Source organism: Psammomys obesus, unplaced genomic scaffold (assembly GCF_907164565.1).
Source record: "Psammomys obesus unplaced genomic scaffold, mPsaObe1.curated_primary_1811, whole genome shotgun sequence".
Lineage (NCBI taxonomy): Eukaryota > Metazoa > Chordata > Mammalia > Rodentia > Muridae > Psammomys > Psammomys obesus.
Genome location: NW_026585987.1, coordinates 8,449,818 through 8,476,205, shown reverse-complemented (window position 1 = coordinate 8,476,205; position 26,388 = coordinate 8,449,818). Strand labels below are relative to the sequence as shown.

The window sequence follows — 26,388 nt, the reverse complement described above, 5'->3', positions numbered from 1 at the left end:
TGTACAGTGTGACCTAAAAAGCCACTTTGTAACAAGCAGCTCAGAGCTCAGAGACTTTCCTGGCACATTCATCCTCAGATTTATGTAAAATTCCTTCATTCTAAGGTTATTTATTTTATTGATATTTTTGTCTTTTTTTTTTTTTTCTATTTACTACATGTTCAGCACCATGCTAGTGGTGACTTAGCCTCTACATAAGCCGTATCACTAGCCTCCAGGCCCATTTCCAGTATCCTTGGAATAATGCATTTAATCCTCAAGCTTGTCTCTAATTACCTGTTGTGTTAAAATGCAATGGTCACTGGCTGTTCACTGATTATCAAAATAGTAACATCTGTACAAGCCATAATTATTTAGATCTAATAATTGGATTAAAAATGCATATATTTTATTGGGTGTTATGTGTTAAGTCCCAAGAATTTGCTCTTCTCAAAGTCTGGCATTTAGACATCATTCTCTCCTGGACTTAAGATAGTCCCTACTTGCTAAAAGGAGTCATTCTCCTGATCTCTGGCAAAAAGAGACCTATGTCTGCCTTCCATTAACCTATACCTGTGATGCCTATTAGCCTCTCAAGGCCTGTGCTAGGCTCCCTCAGGCCCTACTCCAAGTACCTGTTAACAGGGTTATCCTGGCTAGCATAATCCCCCCTCCCCCATGAACCTCTCCAGCCCTGAGCTTCACTTGCCTTCCTCCAGCCTCTCTAACTTCTATAGAATTCAGCCATTTTGGCTATGGGCTCCCTTGGTTCCCACGTGCTTGCTTTGCTGCCTGTCTCTTCTCTTTCTCTCCTGCCCCACTCCCACCCCCTCCATAACCCCATCTATTCTGCTGGCCATGTTCAGTCTGGACTCTTCCAGAGGCCTCTTGCTATTCTCTTCCTCCTATTTATAATAAAATTCCTCTCCTCAGTTGACTTAGGAGAGAGGTCTTGCCCTCATTTTTGTTAACTGTGGAGCATAATTCTGTTAACGTATTTCATAAGAATTAAAGCACCATGAACTCTACTGTTTTCATTGCAAACTGATGTGACATTTGGTTTGTTTATGTTACAAGTGTTTTTATAACAAAAAAAATATAACACATATGGGCATATTACAGATTCATACACATAAGTACCCATATATATCTACTTTTTTTTCAAATAGCGGGATGCCACCATCAAAGGAGTCAAGGATTCAGTTTATCTTGTTACTGTGGACAAATTAAACCCATATACACTCTATACTTTTCGGGTCCGTTGTTCTACTATACCTTTTTGGAAATGGAGCAAGTGGAGCAATGAAAAGCGACACCTAACCACAGAAGCCAGTAAGTTAAGTGATGCCTGGCTGATTATTATTGGGGAGATAGGATGGTACAAGATGAGGAGGTACAGTCCCTTGGCTTTGGGGGTGATTGTAACCCATTTTCTGGACCCATGTGTTCTGTAGAAGGTCATATTCTGGCTTCATGTTAGCATTTTTCTGTTGTTTCACTCTAAATGGAAGCCACATTTTATGGAGAATTCCAGACACCCTAGAGTGAAGTTTCAAGCACCCCCATTTTAGTCACTGATACTGACCACTGCCTTACAATTTACATCTTCAAATTCTGACTTATAAATCCCTCTTCCTAGTTCCTTCAAAGGGACCAGATACTTGGAGAGAGTGGAGTTCTGATGGAAAAAACTTAATAATCTATTGGAAGGTAAATATCTGTTGTTTCCTTGGATGTTTATAATTTCTGATTTTACTCAAGTGCTTAATGTACAAATGGTAATTTGGAATTTGGGGATACTTTAAATTTGTCTTGCTTATGCAATATTCAGCTGTACTGATAATGCAGCTGTACATGAAATACAAAGCCACTAAAATGTATACAGAGAGCCAAGGTTTTCCTGACTGGCTAAGTGTACCATCTCACAACCTTGTATCATCGACTTCTGATTCCCCAGGCACTGAGATATGGTCTTGCCTCGGTTTTGAACACTTTACTTTGACCTCATGAGGCCCGTAACGCCATGTGTGTAGAGTTCAGAGGAAAACTTGAGAAATTGGTTCTTCTACCTTGTGGGTCCTAGGGATTGAACTTAGATCCTCAGCCTTGGTGGCAAGCACCCTTAGCTGCTGAGCCATCTTGCCAGCCTTTTGTTGAATTTTTATGTGTTCCCTAATATTTCTGTAATGGTTGTTAGTATGTAGCAGGAGAAAACTAATTCACATGCCAGAACACCATACTCCACTGCTTTCTTTTCTCTAGTTGATTAGTTGTTTGAGCATGGTAAAAATAAACACTTTTATTTCTTAATGTTAAATTTCTGTGAGATTTTAATAACCAAAGTGTGATTTTTTTTTCAGTATTCCATACTTTTTTTTTCAAACTCAGGTGTCAGTGAATTTTAAATTTTGAGTTTACACTACTAATAGCTTCATGTTCTCTTGTCACATTTTTATTGTGAACTTAGCTCCAGTTTAGCCATTAGGCCTTATAACTTTTCACAAGTTTCAGTGACAGAATTTGTTTTTCTGTTCTTCATAGCCTTTACCCATTAATGAAGCGAATGGAAAAATACTTTCCTATAATGTATCATGCTCATCAAATGAGGAGACGCAGTCCCTGATTGAGATCCTTGATCCTCAACGCAAAGCGGAGATACAGCTTAATAAAAACGATTATATCATCAGTGTGGTGGCAAAAAATTCTGCTGGCTCCTCTCCGCCTTCTAAAATAGCTAGTATGGAAATCCCAAATGGTGAGTGTTTGGGACAACTTCCCAGAGCAGGTGGAAATGGAAACTATTGGTGGTACTTGCTTTCAACATGGCTTTCTTCAAGTATCCTGCTCCTCCCATGCTGTTTGCCTATTATACAAATGGAGGACCAAGCCCATGAGCTGCTCGTCGAGAGATGTAGTCAGTAGTATTTTTCATTTTGTTTTGAAAGAAGATGTTACTATGTGGTTCAGGCTAGCCTTGAACACACTAGCTAACCAAGCTGGACTTGAGCAGGCAGTCTCCTGCCTCTGCCTTTAAGATGTCCTCAGGATTGATTTGAAGTCTATAGTATGGTAGATAATAATTACTGTTTAATTATCCAGCTACTTTTTCATAGAATGTGAAAAGCTCTGGGTGTGGTTAATACTCTTAGAAAGAAATACTTTAACGGTTTTGTCAAAGATCATTTAAAAATATCTTTCCAAGACACAGTGTTCCTGTTGTTAGTCTGCTTTTGCAGCTTGTCAGGCAGGGAAAAAAGACACTTATTTTAGTTGGCAGCTTTATGGTAAATTGATAGTTTTTCCTTGTATCTATTTTTTTGGTTGTTATTTATAATTTTTTTTAAGGTAAGGTCTTGTATAGTTTAGGCTGGCCTGGAACTTGCTGTGTAGCTAAGGATAACCTTAAACTCCTATTTTCCATCCTCCAAACCCAGCATAGAAAGTCTTCATATTGATAGGAAGGTCTTTCTAAAGGCCAAATTAGACCTTTAGTAAGGGTTTTGAAAAAGAAAACTCTGCATGATGTACTTTTAGAATGTCAGTGTTTTCCTCTAAATTGTACAGATCCAAATTCTACAGTGACTTGCCACATTCATTCTCAGCTTTTACATGGCCTTTTTGCCATTATAGATTAATTGCACAGAGTAGTGTGTTTGAACTTGATATTTTTACACATACATTTATAACATACTTTGGTCACCTTTACCCTCAGATGACCTTCATTTATGCCCCACCCCCGCTAGCACCAGCCTCTTCCCTCATAGCTGGATAGCATTCTGGGTGATAAGTTTTAAATGGCCGCTTCCACCCCCTCTTCCAGTTTCTTCCTGTGCTCTTTTGCTGTCCTTCCCCAGTATGGGAACAATTTTTGCAAGTGTGCTCTGACAGACGGAAAAACAGTTCACCAAGTCCCCTGAGCATCTCTCGGTGCTCTGTTGTGGTGGTTTCTTATTTCTTGCTACTGACCCAGTTCACTGCTTTGTCCTAGGCAGTGGACACAGAATTTCAAGGCAGGAATATAGCAGGGTGTTTCAAAGACACCCCCAGACTGCAGCACATCTGTAAGCCTAGGATGGTGTGGCGTGTGCAGACAGCAGGGGCAGAGCAAGGAGTCATAGCGACCCCCCATTTGGGAGCTGTCCTTTTGCAGACCGCAGCTGTATGGTATTGCTTTTGAACCAAGCACTCTGATCCTGCCTGTTTTGTGTGTCCCTGATTTACAGATCTGACTTTGGTCTCAGCTCTCACAGTTGCATCCAGCCCACAGCTCTCACTCCGAGAGCCAGAGGATGTGTACCCTGAGCTGCAGTTTACACTGAGGCTTTGTAATCACGTTGAGCCAGAAAGCTGTCTTACGTCCAAAGCCTTCTGTATTCTAAGCCAGGTGCTCGTCTGCTGTCAAGGAGTAGCTATATCATGAACCCACATTTATTTGGAAATCCTTCTATGTGTGGCTTTTTATTTTTATTTTACTTTTTTTTAATTTTTTTTTTACCAAACAGTGAGGTATAGATTAGTTGGAGAAGTCACTGTTTTCTCCTGATCCTGTGGGAAACTTGCTTCTCTTTCTTGGCCATACTGGGCTACCACTCCGGTCCCTCACAACTCACCTCCATGCTCACTTACCCTTTGGCCCAGATCTAGCAGACCTGGAAAGTAAACCTCCCACAGACACAGTACCAGCTCTCATGCCCCAGTGTGTGTGCACCCCCATCCCCTCCAGTATCTCACGGAAAACGCCTCTGCCCACACTGGCCATCCCACCTCACGGCTTTGCTGTATCAGCCATTCTTTATTCTCTGCACTACCCTTAGACAGTCCCCACAGGCCAGCAGTTTGGGTCTGGGATGCGGGAGTCCTGGAAAGCAGATGCTCAGCTTTTCCATTTTTGGATGCTCCTCTGCTCTATGCGATTCCTTTTCCCATTGAGCTCTGCTCACCATGGATAGTACGAGCAAGGGTTAGCTGTCCCCTGGCCCTTCCCCAGCCTCCTGTCTCCTTTTCTTATTCCACGTGGCCATGCTGTGCACTCAAGGGTCCTCACTCCAGTGTCCACCTCGCCCCCACTATGTGCCTGCCTGGTTCTAGAAGTGTTTATATTCTCTCCAGAGCTTCCGTGTGATTTATTTTCTAGATAAAAGTAAGTGCTATACTTATTCCAATAAGAGATAACACCGCGTCACTTTTTTTTCTCTAAACATTGCTATTTAGTTCACTACTATTTTAAAATGTGTGGACAGTGAAATCTTGTAACCACTGTCCATTTTCGTGAGGCTTGCCTTCTGGTACCACTTCAACTGCCAGTAAAATACCACTCTTTTCTTGCTGAAGATAACATCACAGTGGAGCAAGCTGTTGGAATAGGAAAGAGGATCGTCCTCACCTGGCATCACGACTCCAACATGACTTGTGACTACGTAATTAAATGGTGCAACTCATCCCACTCTGAGCCCTGCCTCATGGACTGGATAAAGGTTCCTTCCAACAGCACTGAGACTACCGTGGAATCTGGTAAGACTTCTCGGCTCTCTGAGTTCTTGAGGAGCTTTGAAAAGCCACACAGCATGACCTTTAATTTAATTTGATGTGGTTGTGGCATGTTTATGGAAACGACCCTAACCCTTGGAGCTGGACATCCCTTGTCCAGGAATCTCGTCACCACAGAGAGTGGCATAGATTTGTGTCTGAATAATTGTGGTTTTTGTTGTTTTTTGAGGTGGATCCTCAAACTCAAAGATCCGCCTACTTCTTCTGCGGAAACTAAAGGAGTGCTTCAGCACACCCAGCTCTGACAATGCTCTTTAGGGCATTGTTTGTACTCTAGATATTATAAATAGCAGATGAGGGTTAAGGTTGGCATATTGATAAAATAGACTTAAGTAGGAATAAAAGTTATGTCAAAGATGAAACAACAAGGGAAAACACTTCTGACAAAGACCCAAACTCCATAGGTCAGCCTCAAAAGTCACGTGGTCTAAAGAAAACTGGGGCTTTGTCTCTATTTACCTTTGTGCATTTCTGTGTTTCTCATGTCTTACGTGTTTCATTGAGGCAAGTAGTTGATGAGATATTAAAAGGTGCTTCATGATTTGAAGAAAGAGAATCAAAGAGAAAAGTGGGGGAGGGGAGCAAATAAGGGGGAGTGGTCAAGAGAGCAAAGTGTAAGGAGTATACTGTGAGGATGCCATGATGAAACTCACTGCTTTGTGGGCTACACTGAAAAGTTAATAAAAAAAAAAAAAGATACTTCCTATGTGTCTTGCTCAGCGAGCGTCACAAACAGAAACAAGCTCTGAAGGCATGGCTCCTTTGCCCCTGAAGCTTCCAGCTAGAGTGGGGTCTCTCGTGCTCTGGGACTATGGGAGGATGACGTTTCCTTCCAGGCCAGAAATGGTGGCACATAGGAAAGGGAAAGCGTTTATTAGTACACTGACCGTGCTGTGAACTGACTGAATGGCATTTGATAGGCAGAACAAGATGTCAACCTCAGTCACCTTCTTTTCTCTTCAAAGAAATGTCATCCTGTAATCTCGAAGCTTTTTATTATTATAGAAGCAAAGGTGTTCAAGTTTTGCTTGATAATCCTAAGTGTTTACCAATTTTGAAAAAAAGATAATGTGTTTTTATAAAAAAAATCAGTTTGCAGTTAGCTTTGGAAATTTTAGTGTTATAAATTTTATGCTTCTAAAATAAATATCCTTGCTTACCTACATATACTTATAAAGTTCACTGATTTGTTCATCCTGCAGATGAATTTCAGCCAGGAGTAAGATATAATTTTTACCTATATGGGTGCACTAATCAGGGATATCAACTGTTACGTTCTATAACTGGATATATAGAAGAATTAGGTAAGTTCAATGGCTAAGTTATTTTTAAAGTTCGGCTAACACAAGAAATTACAAATAAGCAAATAGCAAGAGTTAATCTCCAAAACATATTGAATTTAGTTGTTTAGATCAAAGAAGATAAAATAATTTCTATCACAAATTTAAATTTTTAAATCACTTATTCCCATCTACAGGTTTAGTTCACAGTTTTAGTATTGACATTGGGAAAGTTAAACCAGGCTGTCAAAAATACTTGATTTGTGTTTACAGAAAGTTAAAAACTTGGACTGACAACAGAGGGGGATGTGTGGGACTTGTGTGTGAGTGGTCCCTTAAAGATGCAGCACAGCCTTTGCCCTAGATGCCTGTTTTGTGTGAAGGCTGTGGTTCCTCCCTGAGCTCCGACAGGGTGTTTGTTTAGAAGTGTTGCTCAGTCAGAGGAGGTGTTCATGGCTAAGTAGAGGGAGAACGCAGTTTAATTCCAAGACTCGGTGTTTCTGAGGCCGAAACCTCCTAAGCTGTTACTGCACTGCCCTTCAGCAATTGATTTCTTTTCTTTTGACAGCTCCAGTTGTTGCACCAAATTTTACTGTGGAAGAAACATCTGCAGATTCAATATTAGTAAAATGGGAAGACATCCCCGTGGAAGAGCTGCGAGGCTTTTTAAGGGGGTATTTATTTTACTTTCAGAAAGGAGAGAGAGATACACCTAAGACGAGGAGCTTCGACACAAGTGAGTAAATGGCCGCTTTGATTGTAGTGCTAAAATACATAGAAAGAAAAAGACTTTGACTAGCCGTAAAAGAAGGGAAAGAAAAGGCTGCTGCACATCCCAACAATATTTCCAGAACTATCTGAAGAGGCGTACAATAAATAGCATGTAAATTCTTTAAAAGTCGAAGTCGCTTACTTTGACTCCTTTCATGATAAGCCTCTCAGAACGGTGGCCACTTCTTCCTAGGGTTGGATGGTCCGTGCCAGAGCATTATTCATTCTTTAAAATGAGCTTTATATTTGATAACTAAAGAGGCAGGGAAGGAAAACAAGAATACAAAGAATGGGTTCAGCGCCCCAGTTATAAGCAGGAATCACAATGTTGACAGACGTCTGCCAACAGATCCTAGCACATACCACAGAAATGTCTTTAAACTACTGAGCAACTGCATCTTCAGCCTACAGTTATGCGCTCTGCCACTGTGCTGGTCAGTAGCAGAACAGAAACGAGGACTTTCTAGGCATGCAAGGCTGCAAGCAACTCCTTTTGCTGTTCTGCCTTTCTCTGGAATCTGCTAGAAGAAAGAAGGCCTTTTTTCCCAGTGTGGAAAAGATACAAGCAGCACCCGGAATGGGCAGCATGGGGCAGGGTGCCCAGCGAAGTGGCCCCACTGGGAGAAAGCAGGAGACTGTGGGGCTGCACAGCGCACTGAGTATGTGGGAAGAACTGAAAAATTAGTACATAGAAATTTTAAGAAAATTAAGGGCAATTTAAACAGGAAAAGAATGGAAGTATACCAAGCAGGTTTTTTTTTTTTTTTTTTTTTTTTTTTTTTTTTTTTTTTTTTTTTTTAATCAGTCACCAGTATTAGTGTGATCATAACAATGTGAGCACTGAGTTCAGCCACCCAGTGTGGCGATGTTTCCATGTGAGTGATGTGATGGGGGAGGGGCAAGGAAAGTCTAGAGCTGAATCCTCATCCATCCTTTTCGAACACGAATAGACCGTGTCTGAAATGGGAACGCTAAAGAACTGGCCACCTAAGCTCGCTGTTTTGAAATCCAGGTGAACTCTCAAAGAAGCAGTATCTGATTTTGAAGTGGCTGTGGAGGGGAGCCCAGAAGGAAACCCCTTCCTTTGTTAACCACAGTTTATTACTGCTTGGCTCTGTAAATCCTCATCCTGCGCTATTTTGTTTGAGACTTTTATGAACAAAACAGTTAAACAGTCTTCACCCTGCCCTTTGAAGTGACCCAAAGGAGTCCTCGTAGTGTCTTGTTTGAGAATCCCCACCACACGGGTCCTTCTGTTAAGGACTGAGGTCATGGCTACTGCTCAGCACCTTTGCCCTGTCCAGCCTCTACCGCTGTTCTCATTTCAGGGCTTTCCCTTAGTCACAGACAGGGAAGTGACTTTTATGGGTTGCCTGCTGTGTGCCAGACATTGTTCTAACGAATATGCATGGAAACTTTACAGGACACTGGAGCCCAGCCATGCTGTTCCTTGGCAGAGTCAGAGAAGCTGGGGCTGGGGGGGGGGGCGGTGTAAGAACTTGAATGTGGCCCCAGATCCTTGGCTGGGTGTGGCCAGCTGCCAGACTTGTTTTGCTAAGGGTGGCTGGCTGCAGGTCCAAATGTTTAAAGTGACCTTAGGATGAGTTAGAATATTCTTCCCTTAGGACATTCTGACATCAAGCTAAAGAATATCACTGACACATCCCAGAAGACGCTGAGGATTGCCGATCTCCAGGGGAAAACCAGTTACCATCTAGTGCTGCGAGCCTACACACATGGTGGCCTGGGCCCAGAGAAAAGCATGTTTGTGGTGACCAAGGAGAACTGTAAGTGCAGCCCTGCCCTAGAGAAACCTCTGCCAGCAGCTGGGGACCATGCAGGCACCTTTGTTCCACGTCTATGCCAGTGGCTCTCAGCCTTCTTAATGCTGTGACCCTTTAATACAGTTCTTTGTGTTGTGGTGACCCCCGACCATGAAATTATTTTATTGGCTGTTATGACTCGTAATGTAAATGTCCTAGTGTAAATATTTTTGGAGACAGTTTGTCAAAAGGGTCGAGGTCCACAGGTTGAGAACCACTGCTCTAAGGCTTCATAGTTCATTGCATTTTTCTGTCAGAAAGAGCAAAGTGTTAAAAGGCTATGAGAGGACTTTGTTTTGTTTTCCTTGTCAGTTACTTCAGGCTACTTCCTGATGGGTATGTAAGAAATGAACTTCAGGATGCACCCAAAATCTACAATCCTAAATGCAGTCATTTTTTTTTTTTCAAAATCCAGTTTAAATATTTTCCACACTAGTTTGATTTGAATATGTCTGGGGAAATGTGTAAGAAACATCCTCTAGACTTTAGTAAAACACCACACTGGTGAGTCTGAGGTGGCAGTAGATAACGGTGGTAGCCTCTTCTGTCCTTCACCTGAGACAGCTTCAATTTGGCCTCAGGCTTCTCCTCTGCCAGGATGGAGTTCATGTCCAGGTCTGGAGTACAGGGCCATGAGGCTGTGGTACAGTAGAGCAGTATTTCTACAGGGCGTGATTTTGCCCTGTGGAAGACAACCTGGCAATGCCTGGTGATGCCTTTGACTTATAAGCAGAGGGCAGCTGGTGTCTCATGGGTAGAGACCAGGATGTGGCAAAGCCTCCCTCCCACATCGCCCAGAACAGTCCTTCCCGCCTCAAACCAGAATCATCTGGCCCACCTGTCACCATGGCAGGATTGAGTAATTCGGCTCATTTTTCAGTGTCCCTGAATCAATTAGATTTTTTTTTTTTTTGTCTCTTCAAATAATAAATGTCTTCTAATTTCAGTTTATTCTGTATTCAGTCCTTCCAGTAGAGATTGACAATGTTGATAACTGTTTCTTTTCAGCCGTGGGACTGATTATTGCCATCCTCATCCCAGTGGCTGTGGCTGTCATTGTTGGAGTGGTAACAAGCATCCTTTGCTACCGGAAGAGAGAATGGTAATGGTACCTGTGCGTTCACCCCGTTTTGTTTTTACAGTTTCATGATTCAGTCATGTTGTGCAAACTAGTCAAATATGCTTTTTTACTTAGAATGTTGATCTTCAACGTCAAGTATGAATATGAAGACACTTTATTAAAAATATTTAATAGCTCATAGAGTAAAAGTATACATTCTCCCTACTCTCTGTACTAATGATTTATTGTAATGGCATATTTGGTTCAGATATTTTCACACATAAATTGACAGTGGCTATCTGCAAGATTAAATGGTTAATCTTAATTAATGATTAAGATTGCATATGATGACACATTAGAATTGGTTCTTTTGTTCATTTGCTTATCACATATGAATGCCCCTTCTATGAGAAAGGGGTTAGAGTTGTGAATAAAGCCAGCCTGGTCCATGAATCTCCCAGCACAGTGAGGGAGAGGGCCAGGAAAGCACCATCTGTAAACATATGCTTATGGAGTGTGAGTAGACACCCAGCAAGAGAGGAACATGGGGCCAGGGAAGGTAGAGGTGAGCAGCAAGGCTACCTGGGGACAACCCTGAAGGGTGACAGGAGAAGAGAGAACATTCTAGAGAGTGGTTTCAGCGAGACTCTGAAGCTGGAGGCACTGTATAATTAGGTTAAATGAGAGAGAGAGGTGGACAGGGGCTCGGGGGAACAGTGTTCTCTGAGCTGACTGCCAGGAGCTGTCCTTGCCTGGATGGGACGAAAGGCTGCAGCCATCACAGAAAGAACTTCACCTTTTTTAAAATGCCATTGTGTGTGACAGATGAGAATATGTTCTGACAATCCTGGCTTCTAAATAAAAAAAGTAATACTTGCAAATAGAATAACCTATTTTGGCAACTAATTCCAACTTTAAAGCCACTATTTTAGCACCAAAAAAAAAAAAAAAAAAAAAAAAGACACCTGGAAGCTGGAACCTTGAGACTCATGTCAGCATAGTCACTGTCCTTGAGGTATTCCAAACAATAGGGTCTTCAGTAGTTCTAAGTATAAAAATACACGATGTTGAACAGATCTTTTCACTGATTTTGAGATTTGTAGCTTCTTTCTTTCTTTCTTCAACTCAGCAGGCAGTTTCCTTGCCCCTCATGGCTGTCACCTTTAATGTTTTCTGTTATTTTTCAACCTGGCATGGTGACTCATGACTGTAATCTCAGCACTTGGGGCCTGAGGCAGGGGAGGAGGTGCCACAAGTTCAAGGTCAGCCTCTGCTACCATAGTGAGACTGCCTCCAAAGAGAAAGAACCAGAAAAGGCGCGCACACACACACAAACACACATGAAAATAGAACTATTTTAATGTCCTGCTCACTGTACCCGCCCGCAGAACGTCCATGTTCCTTGTGCAGTCCAGACGCCGTGATGATCCAGGGGCTGCGTATGCAGACAGGCTCCCTGAGTAACTGGCCCTGCTTAGTCCGGTTTGCAGCGAAAATCTGGCTGTATTCCATAGGAGACGTGAACACAGCCATCACTGTGAATTATTTATTTTCATTTCCTGGAGCCAAATAAGGCCTCGTAGCTTGAGCATAGAGTGGCGGTTTGCAGCGTTCACACTGGAGCCCTGTGTCAGAAACTCTAGTGTGTAGCCCCCTGGGAAAGTGTGTGCACTTGTGCCTCAGATGCTCACTGACATTGTCACAGAAGCCAGATGACTTCTTCATTTTGTTATGTGATCGATGCTTGCCAGTTATTAAATGGAGTTTATTCTTCATTTGAAGGATTAAGGAAACATTCTACCCTGATATCCCCAATCCAGAAAACTGTAAAGCACTACAGTTTCAGAAGACCGTGTGCGAGGTAATTCTTCCTTCCCTGTGTTTGTCTCTGAGGACAAGAGAGCTCCTTGCTTCTGTCTTTTGTGAGAAGCCTGTGAGCTGTAGGTGATAGCCTAAGGGAGAAAGCATGGGGAACGGAGCATGCTTCAGCTGGGTTGAACGGGCAGCGTTCTTCATCTTTAGTGTTTACATCATGCTTTTGTCATTGCTATTAATAGTAAGGAAAATATTGACGTAAAGGAAAAAAAAAAGGAGCTTTGCTCGGGATATGAACTCCAGAGCTGCAGAAGCAAATGTTTATAAACAAATGTGGGGGGGGAAAAAAGGAAGGGCCCCTCAGGGCCATACTGTGTTGTTTTAATCACTGTTCCAAATTTATTTCCAGGGAAGCAGTGCTCTTAAAACATTGGAAATGAATCCCTGCACCCCAAATAATGTCGAAGTTCTGGAATCTCGATCAATAGTTCCTAAAATAGAAGATACAGAACTAATTTCCCCAGTGGCAGAGCGTCCTGGGGAGATCTTGGAGGCCGACCCAGAGAGCCACGCAGCTGTGTCTTACTGCCCACCCATCATCGAGGAGGAAATAGCAAACCCCGCAGCAGAGGAGGCAGGAGGGACTTCCCAGGTCGTGTACATCGATGTTCAATCCATGTATCAGCCTCAAGCCAAACCAGAGGAAGACCAGGACACTGGCCCCGTGGTGGTGGCGGGCTATAAGCCACAGATGCGCCTCCCCATTAATCCCGCTGCTGATGACACAACAGCAGAGGACGAAGCGGATAAGACTGCGGGTTACAGACCTCAGGCCAATGTAAATACTTGGAATTTGGTCTCCCCAGATTCCCCAAGGTCCACAGACAGCAACAGTGAGGTCGTCTCTTTTGGAAGTCCATGCTCCATCAATTCCAGGCAATTTTTGATTCCTCCTAAAGAAGAAGACTCTCCTAAATCTAATGGAGGAGGGTGGTCCTTTACAAACTTTTTCCAGAACAAACCAAACGACTAACCAGGTCACCCTTTGCCACTTCAGTCTGCCATCTCAATGAGCCATCAGCCACCGCTGGTGTCGCCGAAGCAGCTGGAGCATTCCTGGAGGGACCCTGCAAATGTTGATTGATAGCCAGGGACCTTCACTCCAGGCAAGCGACACAAGAAGTGTTAATGTGCTTTTAATGTACCCTAAAAGCCAAAGTGCAGTGACTCAGGGCCCTCAGCCATAGAAACTCAACCATTCGAAGCTGTTTTTGATTGAGCCAAAGAATCCTCCGGAAGGATCTCAAGGACAAACTCTGTCTAGTACATACATACAAAACAAATCTCACAACTTTTCTGTTGCTAATGGTTTTCTCATCTTCATATGTTATGGAATTGCAAGCGCATTTACAGGCAAGGGAGAAAAATGTCCAAGTCAAAACAAAGTTAATTTGCCTGACAGTTACTGCAGCCTGGAGGAAAACCAAGCACAGATTTTAAAACTTTTATGATGTCTCTGTCCACAGCATTTGCGAAAGCGAATCTAGTTTTTAATGTAGCAGCAGCAGCTCTCTGGTCTTCTGTTTGATAAAGCGTGCTGCTTCCTGTGCCTACTGTAGAATGGTTATCAGTTGTCTCAGGGCTACAAACTTGGAAAAAAAAAAAAAAGTGTGACACTGACCAGCGCAAATCAGAATCCCATCGTCCTGCCTTAGTGGGGTGTGAAAACCTTTCTGCTACCACATAGCTTGCACGCTAGCTTCATTAGTGCAGCTGGTTGCCCCAGTACTGGAAATTTCTAGAACTATACCCTCGTTTTCTCTGTTCGTTTTGTGTTATGTCACGGTGTCCTCTCCATTAGAACAAATTCAGTGTATGTAACTGATGAGTCACCACGTGAGATGACCACTAAGAAGTAGCCGGTGGTGTGTGTTGGCCCTGTCGCTCCAGTCCCCCTGAGAAGATAGGCCATGAAGCCTGACCAGTAGCTGGCGATGATCTTTGGGGCCTCTCACATTACTGTGTTGCTCGTGAGTCTCGGCCCCTCCTCCCACAGGCAGTTGGTGGTCCAGACTCTCAGATCCAGTCTTCAAATCCCTAAGCTTAGACCTAAAGGAAGATTACTTCTCTCTGGAGCAGCCAGAGCCAAGTCCTGAGCACAGCACCCTCCATCCACCCTGGCTTCTCGTCAGCAATGTGTACAGCGAACGTGCTTCTTAGAAAAGCAGAGTAAAAACCTAAAATGTATATCCTATGTCTGTTCTGCCTTTGGGTTGCGAAAGTATGTGACAGTTTGAAACACCTGAGCAGAAGACCTTTGTTTCCAACATCTGAAGTCTCCCCCACCCAAAAAAAAAAATTCTGCCAGATAATGGATCGTTCTTTTAGTTCATATTTTATCTTTTACTTTTATTTATTTATTTATTTATTTTTTTTGAGCTAGGGTCTCACTGTGTAGCTCTGGTTGTCCTGGATGGAGACGAGGTTGGACGCAGACTCACAGAGATCCGCCTGCTTTGGCCTCCCAAGTTCTGACATTAAAGATGTGTGGCATCATGCTGGCCTTTTATATTATGTTTTAAAGAATCATACAGAAAAAAAATGTACAAATGACAAGGGACAAAATCTAATAGTCAATGCATGATCCTGTTTTTAATCCTAAGATTCAACTACATTTTGGAGCTTCATGATAGGGTGGTATGTGGAATGAAATACAATTAGAAATGCATTTGTATAGTATATAAAAGGTAGATAGTAGCTCTTAGAAATTTTCAGTACTGAAAAATACTCCAAACCAGAGCCACCTGCAGTTTCCTTTTGACTTCCTTGTGCCCTCTTTAGCTCCTGTCTTCACCCTGCACCCAGCCACTCTGAGCCCTGACCTCCTCCCCCTGACACATCTTGTTACTGCTCTGCTTGCCTCAGCTCATGCCTTGTTCCCCACCGAAGCTTATCAGTTTCATATTCAATCTAATTAAGATGAGTGTCTGGGAAGGTTATAGCTTATCATTCTGAGCAACATTAATCTGAGAACACAGGGAAAGGTCAGAAGAAATGGACTCATCCTGTCATTAAAATATCTCCTTTTCACATAGGTGTCTAGAGTGAAGAAATTTTAGAATGCTGCTCATCTCACTGTGCCTCTGAATTCTGTTCTCAAGAACCAGTTAGCTACCCAGAAGCAGGGTTCCCCTGGATTACTGTAGGAGAATGTGACTCAGGGTGGAGGCCAAGGCAGCTTTTCTTGTCTTTTCCCATGGAGTTGAAGATAGCTGCATCCCTGTGCATGACTGTTACTTCTGCAGTAACAGAAGTAACTGAATTGTGCAGATAGGAAGAGCTTAAGCAGGAAGAGGACAAGGGAGAAAAAGAACACTTTTAACCATCTTCTTAGTACTTATCTCATTGTTTAGGAGTTCGGTGAGTGTGTCAGTGCAAGGGTCGTTCGTATCCATGTGTACAAGATGGTCTCACAATGGAGTCATAAGCTCTGTTATGAGCATATGAGCATATGGTCTCATAATGGTGGTCATACTCTGAAGTCAGGGTATTTGTTTTTCCTGAGGGAGAGTAGAGGACCAATAAGAAGGAAGGCTAGATGTGTTTTCAGCCCTTAGGAAAAGGAGAAAAATCGTTCTTTCCTAAGAAAAGCCCAGTTATTGGCCAGACAACTACAAATACCTCATCTAGAATTAGGTTCCATTCTGTGCTGAACAGAATCACATACAGGACAAGTAGTCACCTTCTGGCAAGTAGTCGCCTTTCTGCAAGGCAGTTTTACTCCCTTGTGAGAGATGGAGATTGAAGGTATCGGAATACTTATGAGTGGCCATTTTCATTAACATTTAATTTGAAAATGTTCTCAAACACTTAACCAGGCTTTTTGAGTTGTCTGCTGCATTAATTAGCATACACATACCTTCTGAATCCTCCTGTTTGTTGGACCTGTAGGCTCCTGGATTTGAGACGGTAGCCCTGCCTATCTGGACAGCTGGGTTGTGTTTCTGAGCTGTGTGATAGAGGTGCTTTTGTTCTTGCGGCTGGCAACAGAAGCAGCCATTCAGTGGGAAGTTTGAGGGAGGAAGTGTCAGCCTCATTTTTCATATTAGCATTGCTTTCATGGTTCATGGAACTTGAAGGATTGCATTCCAAACCCCCAATACTATTGCACTCAGACATGATGGAAGAAAGTCACATTCTTAGAACTTCTTGCAAACTGAACTCTTGTTAGAAATCTCTCCTGTCATAGTAATACTGTCTGTATTTATCAAGTATCACAGCCCTTTCGGTATTAATTAAACGTAATTTTGTGAAAGGCTAGAGAATGTTTCCTCCCAACGGGAATTTGAAGTCAGCGTCATGATATTTTTCAATGAAAGTACCCTTTCATATGTCAATATGCAGAAAGTATTATCTCAAAGTTTCTTACTGCTTCAGCACTTACTCTGATAAAGCTTGTTTGTAGTAAGGTAATTTTTGCTGTTTTCCGTTTTTTGAAATTAGTGAACTGCCTTTTTAAAGGATTCTGAAAGTAATATTCTGCATCACAAGTGAAGTATGGAGAAGAGGTCATTAGCTGCTAATGCCAGGCACATGGTGAAAGTTCAGTGGTTGGTGGAGTCCCTTTCCAGAGTGTTACAGATTCAGCAGACCTGTCTTGAAGGATGGTAGAGTAAGCTGTAGCTCACATAGATGTTTAGTGACTGAAAGATTTTAATATACTGTGTAAACAACCCCACAGCACGAGGGAAAACCAAGAACACTTGCCAAACGTGTCACTAGACACTGTCAGCCTACCTTTAACTGAGCGGAGTTTGCTTTTATCTAACTGAGTACTCAATTTGGAGATGCATTGGTACCAACCTAGGCTCCGTTACGGCAAGCAACATGTGTGAGCTTGATTGACTAGTAGAACTCATTCTCTTTGTAAGATATGTCAAGACACTTCCCTTGACCTGATATTTTCTGCTGAAACAGTTTCATGCTGTCATACCTCTCGTCTTAACCTCTTGTATCCAGAAGGAAAAAACAAAAAGCTTGTGGCCAAACTTTTAGGACTCTAATCTTTTAGATATAACCCTAGAATATCCTTCAAATTCAGTTAGCGTGAATCATGGATCCTATCCCAGTGCTAGTCATACTGTTTAAGCCTCGTAGTTTACTAGGGCTGTTAGATTTTTACTCCCTTTCAATGAGTGCTTTTATCTTAATAATTGCATGATCATATTGATGCCGATCATAATGCAGGAGAATTCTTTCTAAATGTAGGCAGAAAGGACCGAAAGTAACATTTAGCTGAGCAGTACCAGGTTTTGTTTCTTCTTGTTAGAGTTTCTGGGGTTGTCATTTGGTCTAGAATATCCACTTGCTTCTAATTATGACTATGCTTCAGATTATGACTAGATGCCATTATTTTAACCAGCATAGTACCTGTTCTGCCTGTGTTATGAATGATGATTTTTAGTCAAGGTATAAATAGCATTTGCTTAACTTAAATTCTAACTGTGGTATACTTTTATTACAAATAAACCATAACTGATTGCAGGTTAAACAAATGTAAATCCGTAAAATTTTATGTTTCTTTTTGGTTGCTGGAACTAAATACCTTAAAATGAGAAAAATGCAAGAAAATTAATATTATTACATTCACATGTGTCTTCAAATCACCTTTGTATTAGAGACAATCAGGACTATAAAGGAAATCAAGCTATTACTCACTTTTTGCTGTACTTAGGCCTAAATATTCAATATGTCTAACTGGCTGGCTTTGTAAATTTATTGTATTTCCTTACATGTTCTTTTATTTTTAATTATTCCATTTTAAATAGGAAGTTTCAACTTCTGAACTGACTTCCAGACCCAGTAGCATATCCCTAAAAGATCAAAAATATCTTAGGTGGTAATCCCATCTTCCTTAAGTCATGGGCGTCTTAGTCTTTGTCAGGTGGTCGTAGACCAGAAGGCTGAATGATAGTTTTCAGATGAGACTCTCGCTGTTGGATCCAAATACTTTCACCCATCTTTTCCTCATAGGTCACTTACGAGCACCCCATTCCCTCTGTTTAGTTTCCCTTCCCGTGCATTCTTTTACGGGTGGCACAGTGAAGCACTGAGGAGCAAACCCCATCTAACTCCTTGTGGTGGGGTAGATCTTACAGGATATTCCAGGACACAACTGCTGAAGCACACTTCCATTCAGAGCTGCTTTGAAAGGACTGTTCTGCGTAGAGAGATAAGATATGCTGAGTCTGAGGTGATACCAACTTACAGGCAAGTTCAAAGGTGATACCAAAAAATCTAAATATCTAAAAATACTCAGTGTTCCTAGTAAAAGTTTTTTTTAAATTACTTTTATCAACTCTTCCATTAGCAGAACCCAAGCCACCCACCTTCCCTTTAACACTAAGAAATTGCCATTTTTCCTTTCAGATTTGCATTACAGTGCATTACTGTTTACAAAATACACATACTGTGAACAGATCTAAGTTTTTGTCTTTTATAAGGTTTGTAGAATGAATGTTGTTTTAAAGATGGTATTATGTTAAATATTTTTAGGTTCTTATAAATACTAGCTACTGTTTACTAACTTTGTTTGGTCATGTGTGTGTACATGTAGCTGAAAGATAGATATTGCAGTTTCCATAACTTTTCCCTTTTCCATTTCTTGTAAAAACATTACCACTACAGAAATTTTTTGTGCTAACACAAATGATCGGTTATGATGTGCAATACCTAAAATCATGTTTGGTCCTATAAGGAATCTTATACACAGAAAGCAAACGAGATTGCTCTGCAATTCACTCTGACTCACAGGATTCTGAGTTAAGTTTGTAATAAAACAATACTCACAGAGATTGACAACTTAAGTATTTCCAGCCTTGTGAAATTTTGGATCTTGTGTTGCTGTTAGAATGGAAAATCTGAACATTTTGTATCATAATTTCAGAATTTAGCTTCCGTATCTTTTTGGAAACATGATTATCATAAGAAAATAGATTATGTAAATAACCTATTACTAAGACACTGCAAATATAAAACTAGTATCGCTTGGCTGTTAATTATATAAAGATGTTACCTATGTCTGTTTTTAAAACATGCATGTATTTAACAATTTTATCATAGTATTGTCATGGAAAAAAAATAAATATATTTTCTTACATCGTACCCTGGTAAATTTGGACATTATTGGTTTGAAGTCTTTTCCCCTCATATCTCATTTAGGAAAAGTGGCTTTCACTGTGTTTTTCTTTTGTTTTTAGTTTATCCAATAAAAGTGACAGTGATTCTAAAGCAATCAAGAAGCTTTAGCTGTGCTTTTAGTATTTGAAGACGTTGCTGTGCTGCTGATAGTACCTTCTATTTGCTCCACTAAATCAGTGTTATATTTATAGAGAAAAAACAATGATATTATAGTTTAGTAAAAAAATAAAATTAATTTTAAAAAGTGAGACTCCAGCATCAGCAAATAAGATCATTGCCAGGTGTGGTGGTGCACACCTTTAAACCCAGCCAGCACAGAGGCAGCAGAGGCAGAGGGATCCCTGTGATTTCAAGGCCAGCTCCATCTCCATAGTTCCAGGCCAGCCAGGGCTACAGACTGTCTCAACAAAGAAAGAAAAATGCTGACCCTTAAAGCAAGGATTTTAATTTATTATCTCCCAAGACAGTTTCAGAAATGCATTAAAATTTCAGTTGCAGGAGTTTCTGGGAATGCATTAAGTTTTCAACTTACCGAATTTTGAATTATAGTAATTGACTTAACAAAACTCTAGTCATTTTAAAGTATGTAGTGTCGTTAGAGGCTTATAAAGGGAGAAATGTTCTTTGTCCTGTGTAGCTCACACTTACCACGAATAACAACCAGAACATGAATGGGCCTGACTTTAGCCAGTAAAAGTGCAAGCCAACTGTAAATTAGTTGTGAAACATGTGTTAATATTTAAGTGCTAGAAAAGCTCACACATATGGTCTGTACTCCGGGGAATTCTCAATGCAGAACTTGTTCCCACAGGGTGAGTTCTGAAGCCAAAGGGTATACCACCAATACCTTCGGGAACTGAAAAGGCCAAAGAGGAAAACAGTGTGCTCGTTAGGAGAAAACCTACAGATGGATGAATAGATGGTAATGCATGATATCCAATATTATGGTACAAGGTGATAGCAAACCATGGTTTACGGAAAACTAGAATCCATTTTAAATGACCTATGGGTCATTTGACCCTGCCCCTTTCCCCATGAATGACTGGCAGCAAAACTGATTTCAAGGCATTCAGTATTTATAACCCAGGGAAATTGCTAATGAGAGCTGACTTGAACAGATTCAAGATTAAATTGGAGATGATTTTACCCTTAGAAGATCAACCTCAAGTTGTGGGGATAAGAAAAGCATTGGAAAATTATTTTGATGAGCTGTCAAGGAGAAATAATGCTAAAGGGAACCCAGGGCATTAATCTTTCGGGTAGCTTAAATGCTTGAAAAGGGAGAAATCATTTTAAGTTCCAGCTCAGATTTAAATCGTCTCCCCTCATGGCCCCAGCCAGCCTGTCACCACGGCAGACCTGTGTCAGTGCTGTGGCAGCCTGGGGGGGAAGGCGTGACTGAGCTCTTTTTCTTCCATACTACCACCCGTCCCGCTCACAGACCTGATGGTGCCAGAGCACATAGGCTGAGGAAGCACTGTTGAGAGCAGATGGCAGCTCCTCACCCCTCCTTGCCCAGTCACAGTGCAGAGGGCTTGCACACTCTGTCAGAAGCGAACCAAGAGTCACAATTCGCCAGTATGACAGATGATTTTGGCCGGGGCTGGTTTCTCTGTTTTCAGGATGGCTCTGCCAGGTGTGCAGCTGCACATCTGGGATCCTGAGCTCACCACTGGTCACCTGGACTATATGGGGGATACTCAGCCTCTCTCTCACCCCACTCCTCACCTTCAAGTCTGGGCCTCAATGCATGTTACAAGAATGCTAAGGCTACTATAGGCATATAACATTCCCCACAAGGTAGATGCTTGGTTTTGATATGACCCTCTTTCTGGCCAGCAGTGTAAAGGTGGAAACACTTGCGTAGTATTTTAGACACACATTCCTTTGCACCATTCAACTTCTCAGAAGTTGACAAAACACAGCAAAAGCCTGAGAAAAGCCAAGATCTGTTGCACTAATGCTCAGCTGGAGCCCCACTCTTCTCAGCTGACATCTTCCACCCCAGGCTCTCAGCTGAATACCCTTGGGTCATAGGAGTTTCTGTCAGTGTTCTGCTCTCAGGCCCTCACTCCTTGACTTGCTACAATCCTCGCACTTTCTCCTGGCACCATGTACCTTCCTGAGGCCTCAGCGAGCTTTGCCTGGAAATCACAAGGGGGTGCAGGAGGGCTCACTTTATCACCATCCCCACTTGGTGTAGTATCTGCCACATTTCACCTGGCGAATCTTTGAATGCGCTTTGAGGGAGGAGACAGAACAAAATGCAGCCCTGGTTCTTTTACTAGGGGGAGTCCCCTTTGGAGCAGTCTCCAACCATGGGAAGGTAAAAGAACCCTTCTTATGCTTCCATCCTTGAACTAAAAGTGCCCTGTGGTGGCTATAGGCAAATCTTTATTAGAAAAATCAATACTAACAAAAAATTAGAAACAGATAAATGAAATTTATCTTGGGCAATACTGGCTTTTTTTTTTTTAAATCTTACTTTTTGTCTTTTTAAATGTGGTATTTATTCTATTTGGGAACTTGATTCATTTCTTTGGTATATCTTGAAAATCTCACCAATAGTATTTTTAAGACATTGTTCCTTCATGAACACATAAAATGCCAACAACAGAGAAATGATAGATGGGTCATCTAATTATATATAACAGACTTCTAGAGATGATACCTGAGACTGAGAGGCACTCACATGTGCGAGAACTCTCAAAGCCGCTTGGCCATAAAATCTGGTCTTTTACAACTAACTGACTAATGAAGACTTGGACCTAATTCAGAGCTCTGCTTCCATGCCACTTCCTCTAAGATATGGCCAACAGACCTGAGAGCCAGGGCTACCCGGGGCAACTGGGAAGGGCAGCTTCATGACTCAGTTTCCTTGGTCCCCAGGGTACCAACACAAACCACTCTGCTCCACCCTGAGCACGCAGTCACTGGCAGTCCATCCTTCTACTCAAAGAAAATGAGTTTTCAGGAACTATAAATAGGTGGTCTAAAATAGATTTTTCTCTCTGAATATAAAATTTCCCTATCCTACGAGACTTTGACTCATTGTTTAGGGAAGCTGGACAAGGAAGCAGGATGTTCTTAGTATGTAAAAGTAAATGGTTATCTGCAGGCAGGACTCCAAGAACCCCCCCATGATGTTTGTCCTGTGGCCTGAAGGGTTTTTACCCCAAACTGAATAAAATAGAACTTTATTCCTGTGGATAGGTTACTAATACACAGACTTGAAGTTAACAGAACCTTGGTATCTTGGGTATCTAACTGAATAATTGATATTCTACAGGAAGGACGAGACCCATCCCTAAGACACAGCCTCTCCTGGCCCTGAAAGCATGGAGTGGCCAGTGGCCTTAGAAGATACATTTCAGGGTGGCGAGAAGACCACCACCCCTCTGTCCTGAGTCCTGTTTTATATTCTCACCAGCTTGTTGTGAACAAGCTTTCAGCAATTGTTTATGAAATGAATATGTTTTGATGAAGATCTGTGAGGGAAGTCCTACAGCAAGGCTAACTGAGGATATCTCCTCCCTGCCTCTTGCTCCGCACCACACACACACAGACCACTGACCCTCAACAACCTGAGGCCTCCGAGCAAATGTCCAGGGGCTTTGATTTCCAGGCTAGATAGGATGAGATCACCAGGTGAGACCCCTATCCTCAGCAAGTGGTTTTACGTAACCACCAGCCTGCCAAGCAGGCTGGAGCTGCCATCACACAGACTTCTTTTCTGCCAGAGGTCGTGTGACTGTGACCTGGACAACGAGTGGACATATTGTCCATTAAGCATTTTACACCCCCTTCCCATAGTTTTCTCTGATTACCTCCCGCACCAAGTTCAGCTAGAACATGGACTGTCAGCCACAGGCACTGAATTCATCAGGCAGGGCCCTTTGGCCCCTTAGCCTCTCCTCCCACTTTCTCTGCCTCTGCTCTCCTTTGGCCAGCTTCCTAGCAGGGCTTTCCTTCGCTAATACCCTGGCCTGATGCCCCCAACTTTCGTTATTAAGTGAGTGTAAACGGCAAATTCCTTGAGCCTCTCTGGCCTTCCTTCTCAGAGATATTTCTATCCAATACCTCTTGCGCATAGCCAAGTCAGAGCCGCGGCCCTTTCGTATCAGACTGTCCAAGGAGACTGCAGCCCCAGGCTGGGCCCCCCACTTAGAGATGGCCAGCTGGGACAACAAAGGATGACACACTGCATTTTATTGGGAAGCCTCTGGGCCTCCAGGCATCCTTTGAATCTTAAACAAGGCAAAATAAAAAAAAGGTAAAACGAATGGAGACTTTCTCCAAATGCTAAGACACAATGTTCGTCTCTGTCTTTCCAGGAAAGGACTACCATTCCTTTCTAGGACAGAGATGTTTCAGCGAGGGAAAGCAGCAAAAGGAGGTGAGGCTGAGAGGAGCTGCCTGCTGTCTGCCTTGCACTTGAAGCACATGGTTTAGCCAGGACGAGGCAGGGGCCCAGGGATCACAGTGCTTAGCCAAAAATAGTTTAAACAATTCCCCCGAGTTTTAGGGCTATTTCTGGACATGAAGGCAAAGGAATTGAATCCAGTCCTAGCTGCCTGTAGAGGGGCCTGGGTCCCATCCAGCTGTTCTCTGCCCTCACATCTGCAATAGAAGAGTCCTGACTGACAAGGAGACCCTCAGGAACCGACCTTTGCACAAGCCTCCCTACACAGCCAGAGCAGTGAAGCCCAGGAAGCCCAGAACGCTCCTTTATGACCCTACGGTCCTGTTCCCAGTGTGGTGTGAGGGTTGTACCGACTTCCATTGAGACCTCAGACAAGCCATCTGTCATAGTTACTTTCCTATCGCTGTGATCAAACATCGTGACCAAAAGCAACTCGGGGAAGAAAGGGTTTATTTCATCTCAGAGCTTGGAGTCCATTATCCACGGAAGTCAGCGCAGGAACTCAAGGCAGGAACCTGGAGGCAGAAACTAAAAAAGAAGCAGGCATGAAGGAGTACTGTCTACAGGCTTGATCCTCATGGCTTACCCAGCCTGCTTTATAAAGCACCCAGGACCACCAACCCAGGAGTGACACCCTCTACAGTCAAGATGTGCCCTCCTATATCAAGCATCAATCAAAAAAAAAAAAAAAAAACAAAACAGTACCACAGACCAGTCTGTGGTGGTAATTTTCTCAATTGAGTTTTCCCTTTTTGAAATGACTGTAGCTTGTGTCAGGCTCACGTAAAATTGGCCAGCGCATCATGACCTATCTTTTTACACAGCTTCCACCTTCCCAAGTCAAACAAGCATGCCTGCTCAGGCCAGCCTAGGAACACAACTCTTAAGATCAAATACATGAGCATTCTTTGGACATGTGGTTGAAGCTGCTCAATCAGAAGGCTTAGCCCGGAAGTTGGTCCACACTGTCAAACTGGATTAGTCATATGCTGGTCTCCATGCAGTCACCTGAAATCAAGAACTTCCAGAGGACAGCCTGGTACTGACACCAATGCCTGCCATCGTTGGAGCCTCCAAACTTGGCCTTTTATGGCCTCCCAATGACTGGGACCATAGCTTCTATTACGCCCTTCCTGTTTTAACCTGTTTTATGTGCACACCCAATTACAGTGCACCTGAAAGACACAATCTCTGGATTGAGACCCCACTGTGGGGGTTGGGCTGCAAGCGCACACATCCTTCACTTGGCACTGTGATTTCCGCTGGTGTGTCTCGCTTCGATGGGTTCCCTGTGGGCTGAAGTTTCAGAGAACTGTTGAACCTCACTCCATTCTTCTTGGCAGAGAAAGTGTCCTGGCATGGGTAGGCCAGGCTCTCACAGACTTCCAAATCATGGGCAGCTACTGTACCTACATTCCTGGGCCGGGCAGAAGTTGGATGCGGCAGGGATGGGAAGGAAGAAATGGGAAGCAGCTAATGTTTTGCCCAGGTCCCTGTGTCCACGTAGCCTCTTTCCACTTGCCAGTGTGATCGCTAACAGTATGCAGCAGCAGCTGGGGCCCTGTAGCCTGTCCCTGGGCAATTCCCTCCCAATGGGGCAAGGGCTGATGGTCAGGCTACTATAAGGGCCTGCAGGCCCCTCCCTCTCGCTTTTCTCCCTTTGGGAACTCTCAGTGCTAAAAACAAGTTTTCTGAGAACCATCTTTTTCTGGGTTAAAGGTGAAAAATGCAGCATTTCCTCCAAGTGGGAAGCGCTCTGCCTGCCAGCTCTGGGCATATGTCCTAGATCCTTCCTCCCACTTGGAGGGGCGGGGCAGGGAGGAGGGGAGCAGTGGCGGAAAGCAGAGGGAAGTCAGAAGGAAACGCCAGTTACTGTGGACCTGGGAGAGTTGGTGTGTGGAAACCAGTGGGCCTGTTTGTGTTGGAGCAGCTCAAGACCTGAATGGGACTAGTGGGGAAATGAGAGGCAAATAAGACGGCAGAGAGCAGGAAGCCATTCCAGAGCATTGACAGAGGAGCCTGTCAGGGTTCTGGGGGCAGTGCAGGGACAAAGACAACCCCGTACGCTTGTCTGAGGGAGATCTTGGGTTCAGAAAAATATACAAGGTTATTAAAATTCACTTTCCTAGAAAAATCAAGAATTCCCCTGGTCATCTGTGCTTAGAGCATGTGGAAGGTTGCCGGGGTGGGGTGTGGAGGGTGTGGGGGTCCCAGATCCTGCAGAAGGGAGCTTTTCAGGAACTGATGCTGCACATTACCCTTTCCTTAGACCAGATTACGCTGGTCCCCAGTTCCCCCACCACTCCCTGAACCTTCTTCCCAGCACAGCCCAGCCAGAACTTCTCAACCTGTCTCCCACCACAGCAGCCACACCAAGCCAGGGCTAAGGTCCTGCTCCCTGCTTGTCCCCCCTCAGAAAAACACCGCTACCATAGAACAGGCAATAAACAGTAAGTGAAGGAAATCATTTTATTTCTCAAATCGGTAGCT

The 26,388-nt window shown here is 43.0% G+C and overlaps 1 protein-coding gene across 2 annotated transcripts in view; it reads left to right on the top strand.

Moving 5' to 3' along the window:
• The window catches only part of Lifr (LIF receptor subunit alpha), a 63,857-nt gene extending 44,417 nt beyond the window's left edge, over nt 1-19,440 (top strand). For both annotated transcript variants that reach the window (XM_055601044.1, XM_055601042.1), the window contains exons 11-20: nt 1,149-1,311; nt 1,619-1,689; nt 2,521-2,734; nt 5,311-5,490; nt 6,729-6,830; nt 7,375-7,542; nt 9,203-9,364; nt 10,409-10,502; nt 12,243-12,321; nt 12,685-19,440. In XM_055601044.1, coding sequence (XP_055457019.1) covers nt 1,149-1,311; nt 1,619-1,689; nt 2,521-2,734; nt 5,311-5,490; nt 6,729-6,830; nt 7,375-7,542; nt 9,203-9,364; nt 10,409-10,502; nt 12,243-12,321; nt 12,685-13,308 — 1,857 coding nt within the window. In that variant the 3' untranslated portion in view covers nt 13,309-19,440. The remainder of the gene's footprint in view (nt 1-1,148; nt 1,312-1,618; nt 1,690-2,520; nt 2,735-5,310; nt 5,491-6,728; nt 6,831-7,374; nt 7,543-9,202; nt 9,365-10,408; nt 10,503-12,242; nt 12,322-12,684) is intronic.
• The last annotated feature ends 6,948 nt before the right edge of the window (nt 19,441-26,388 follow it).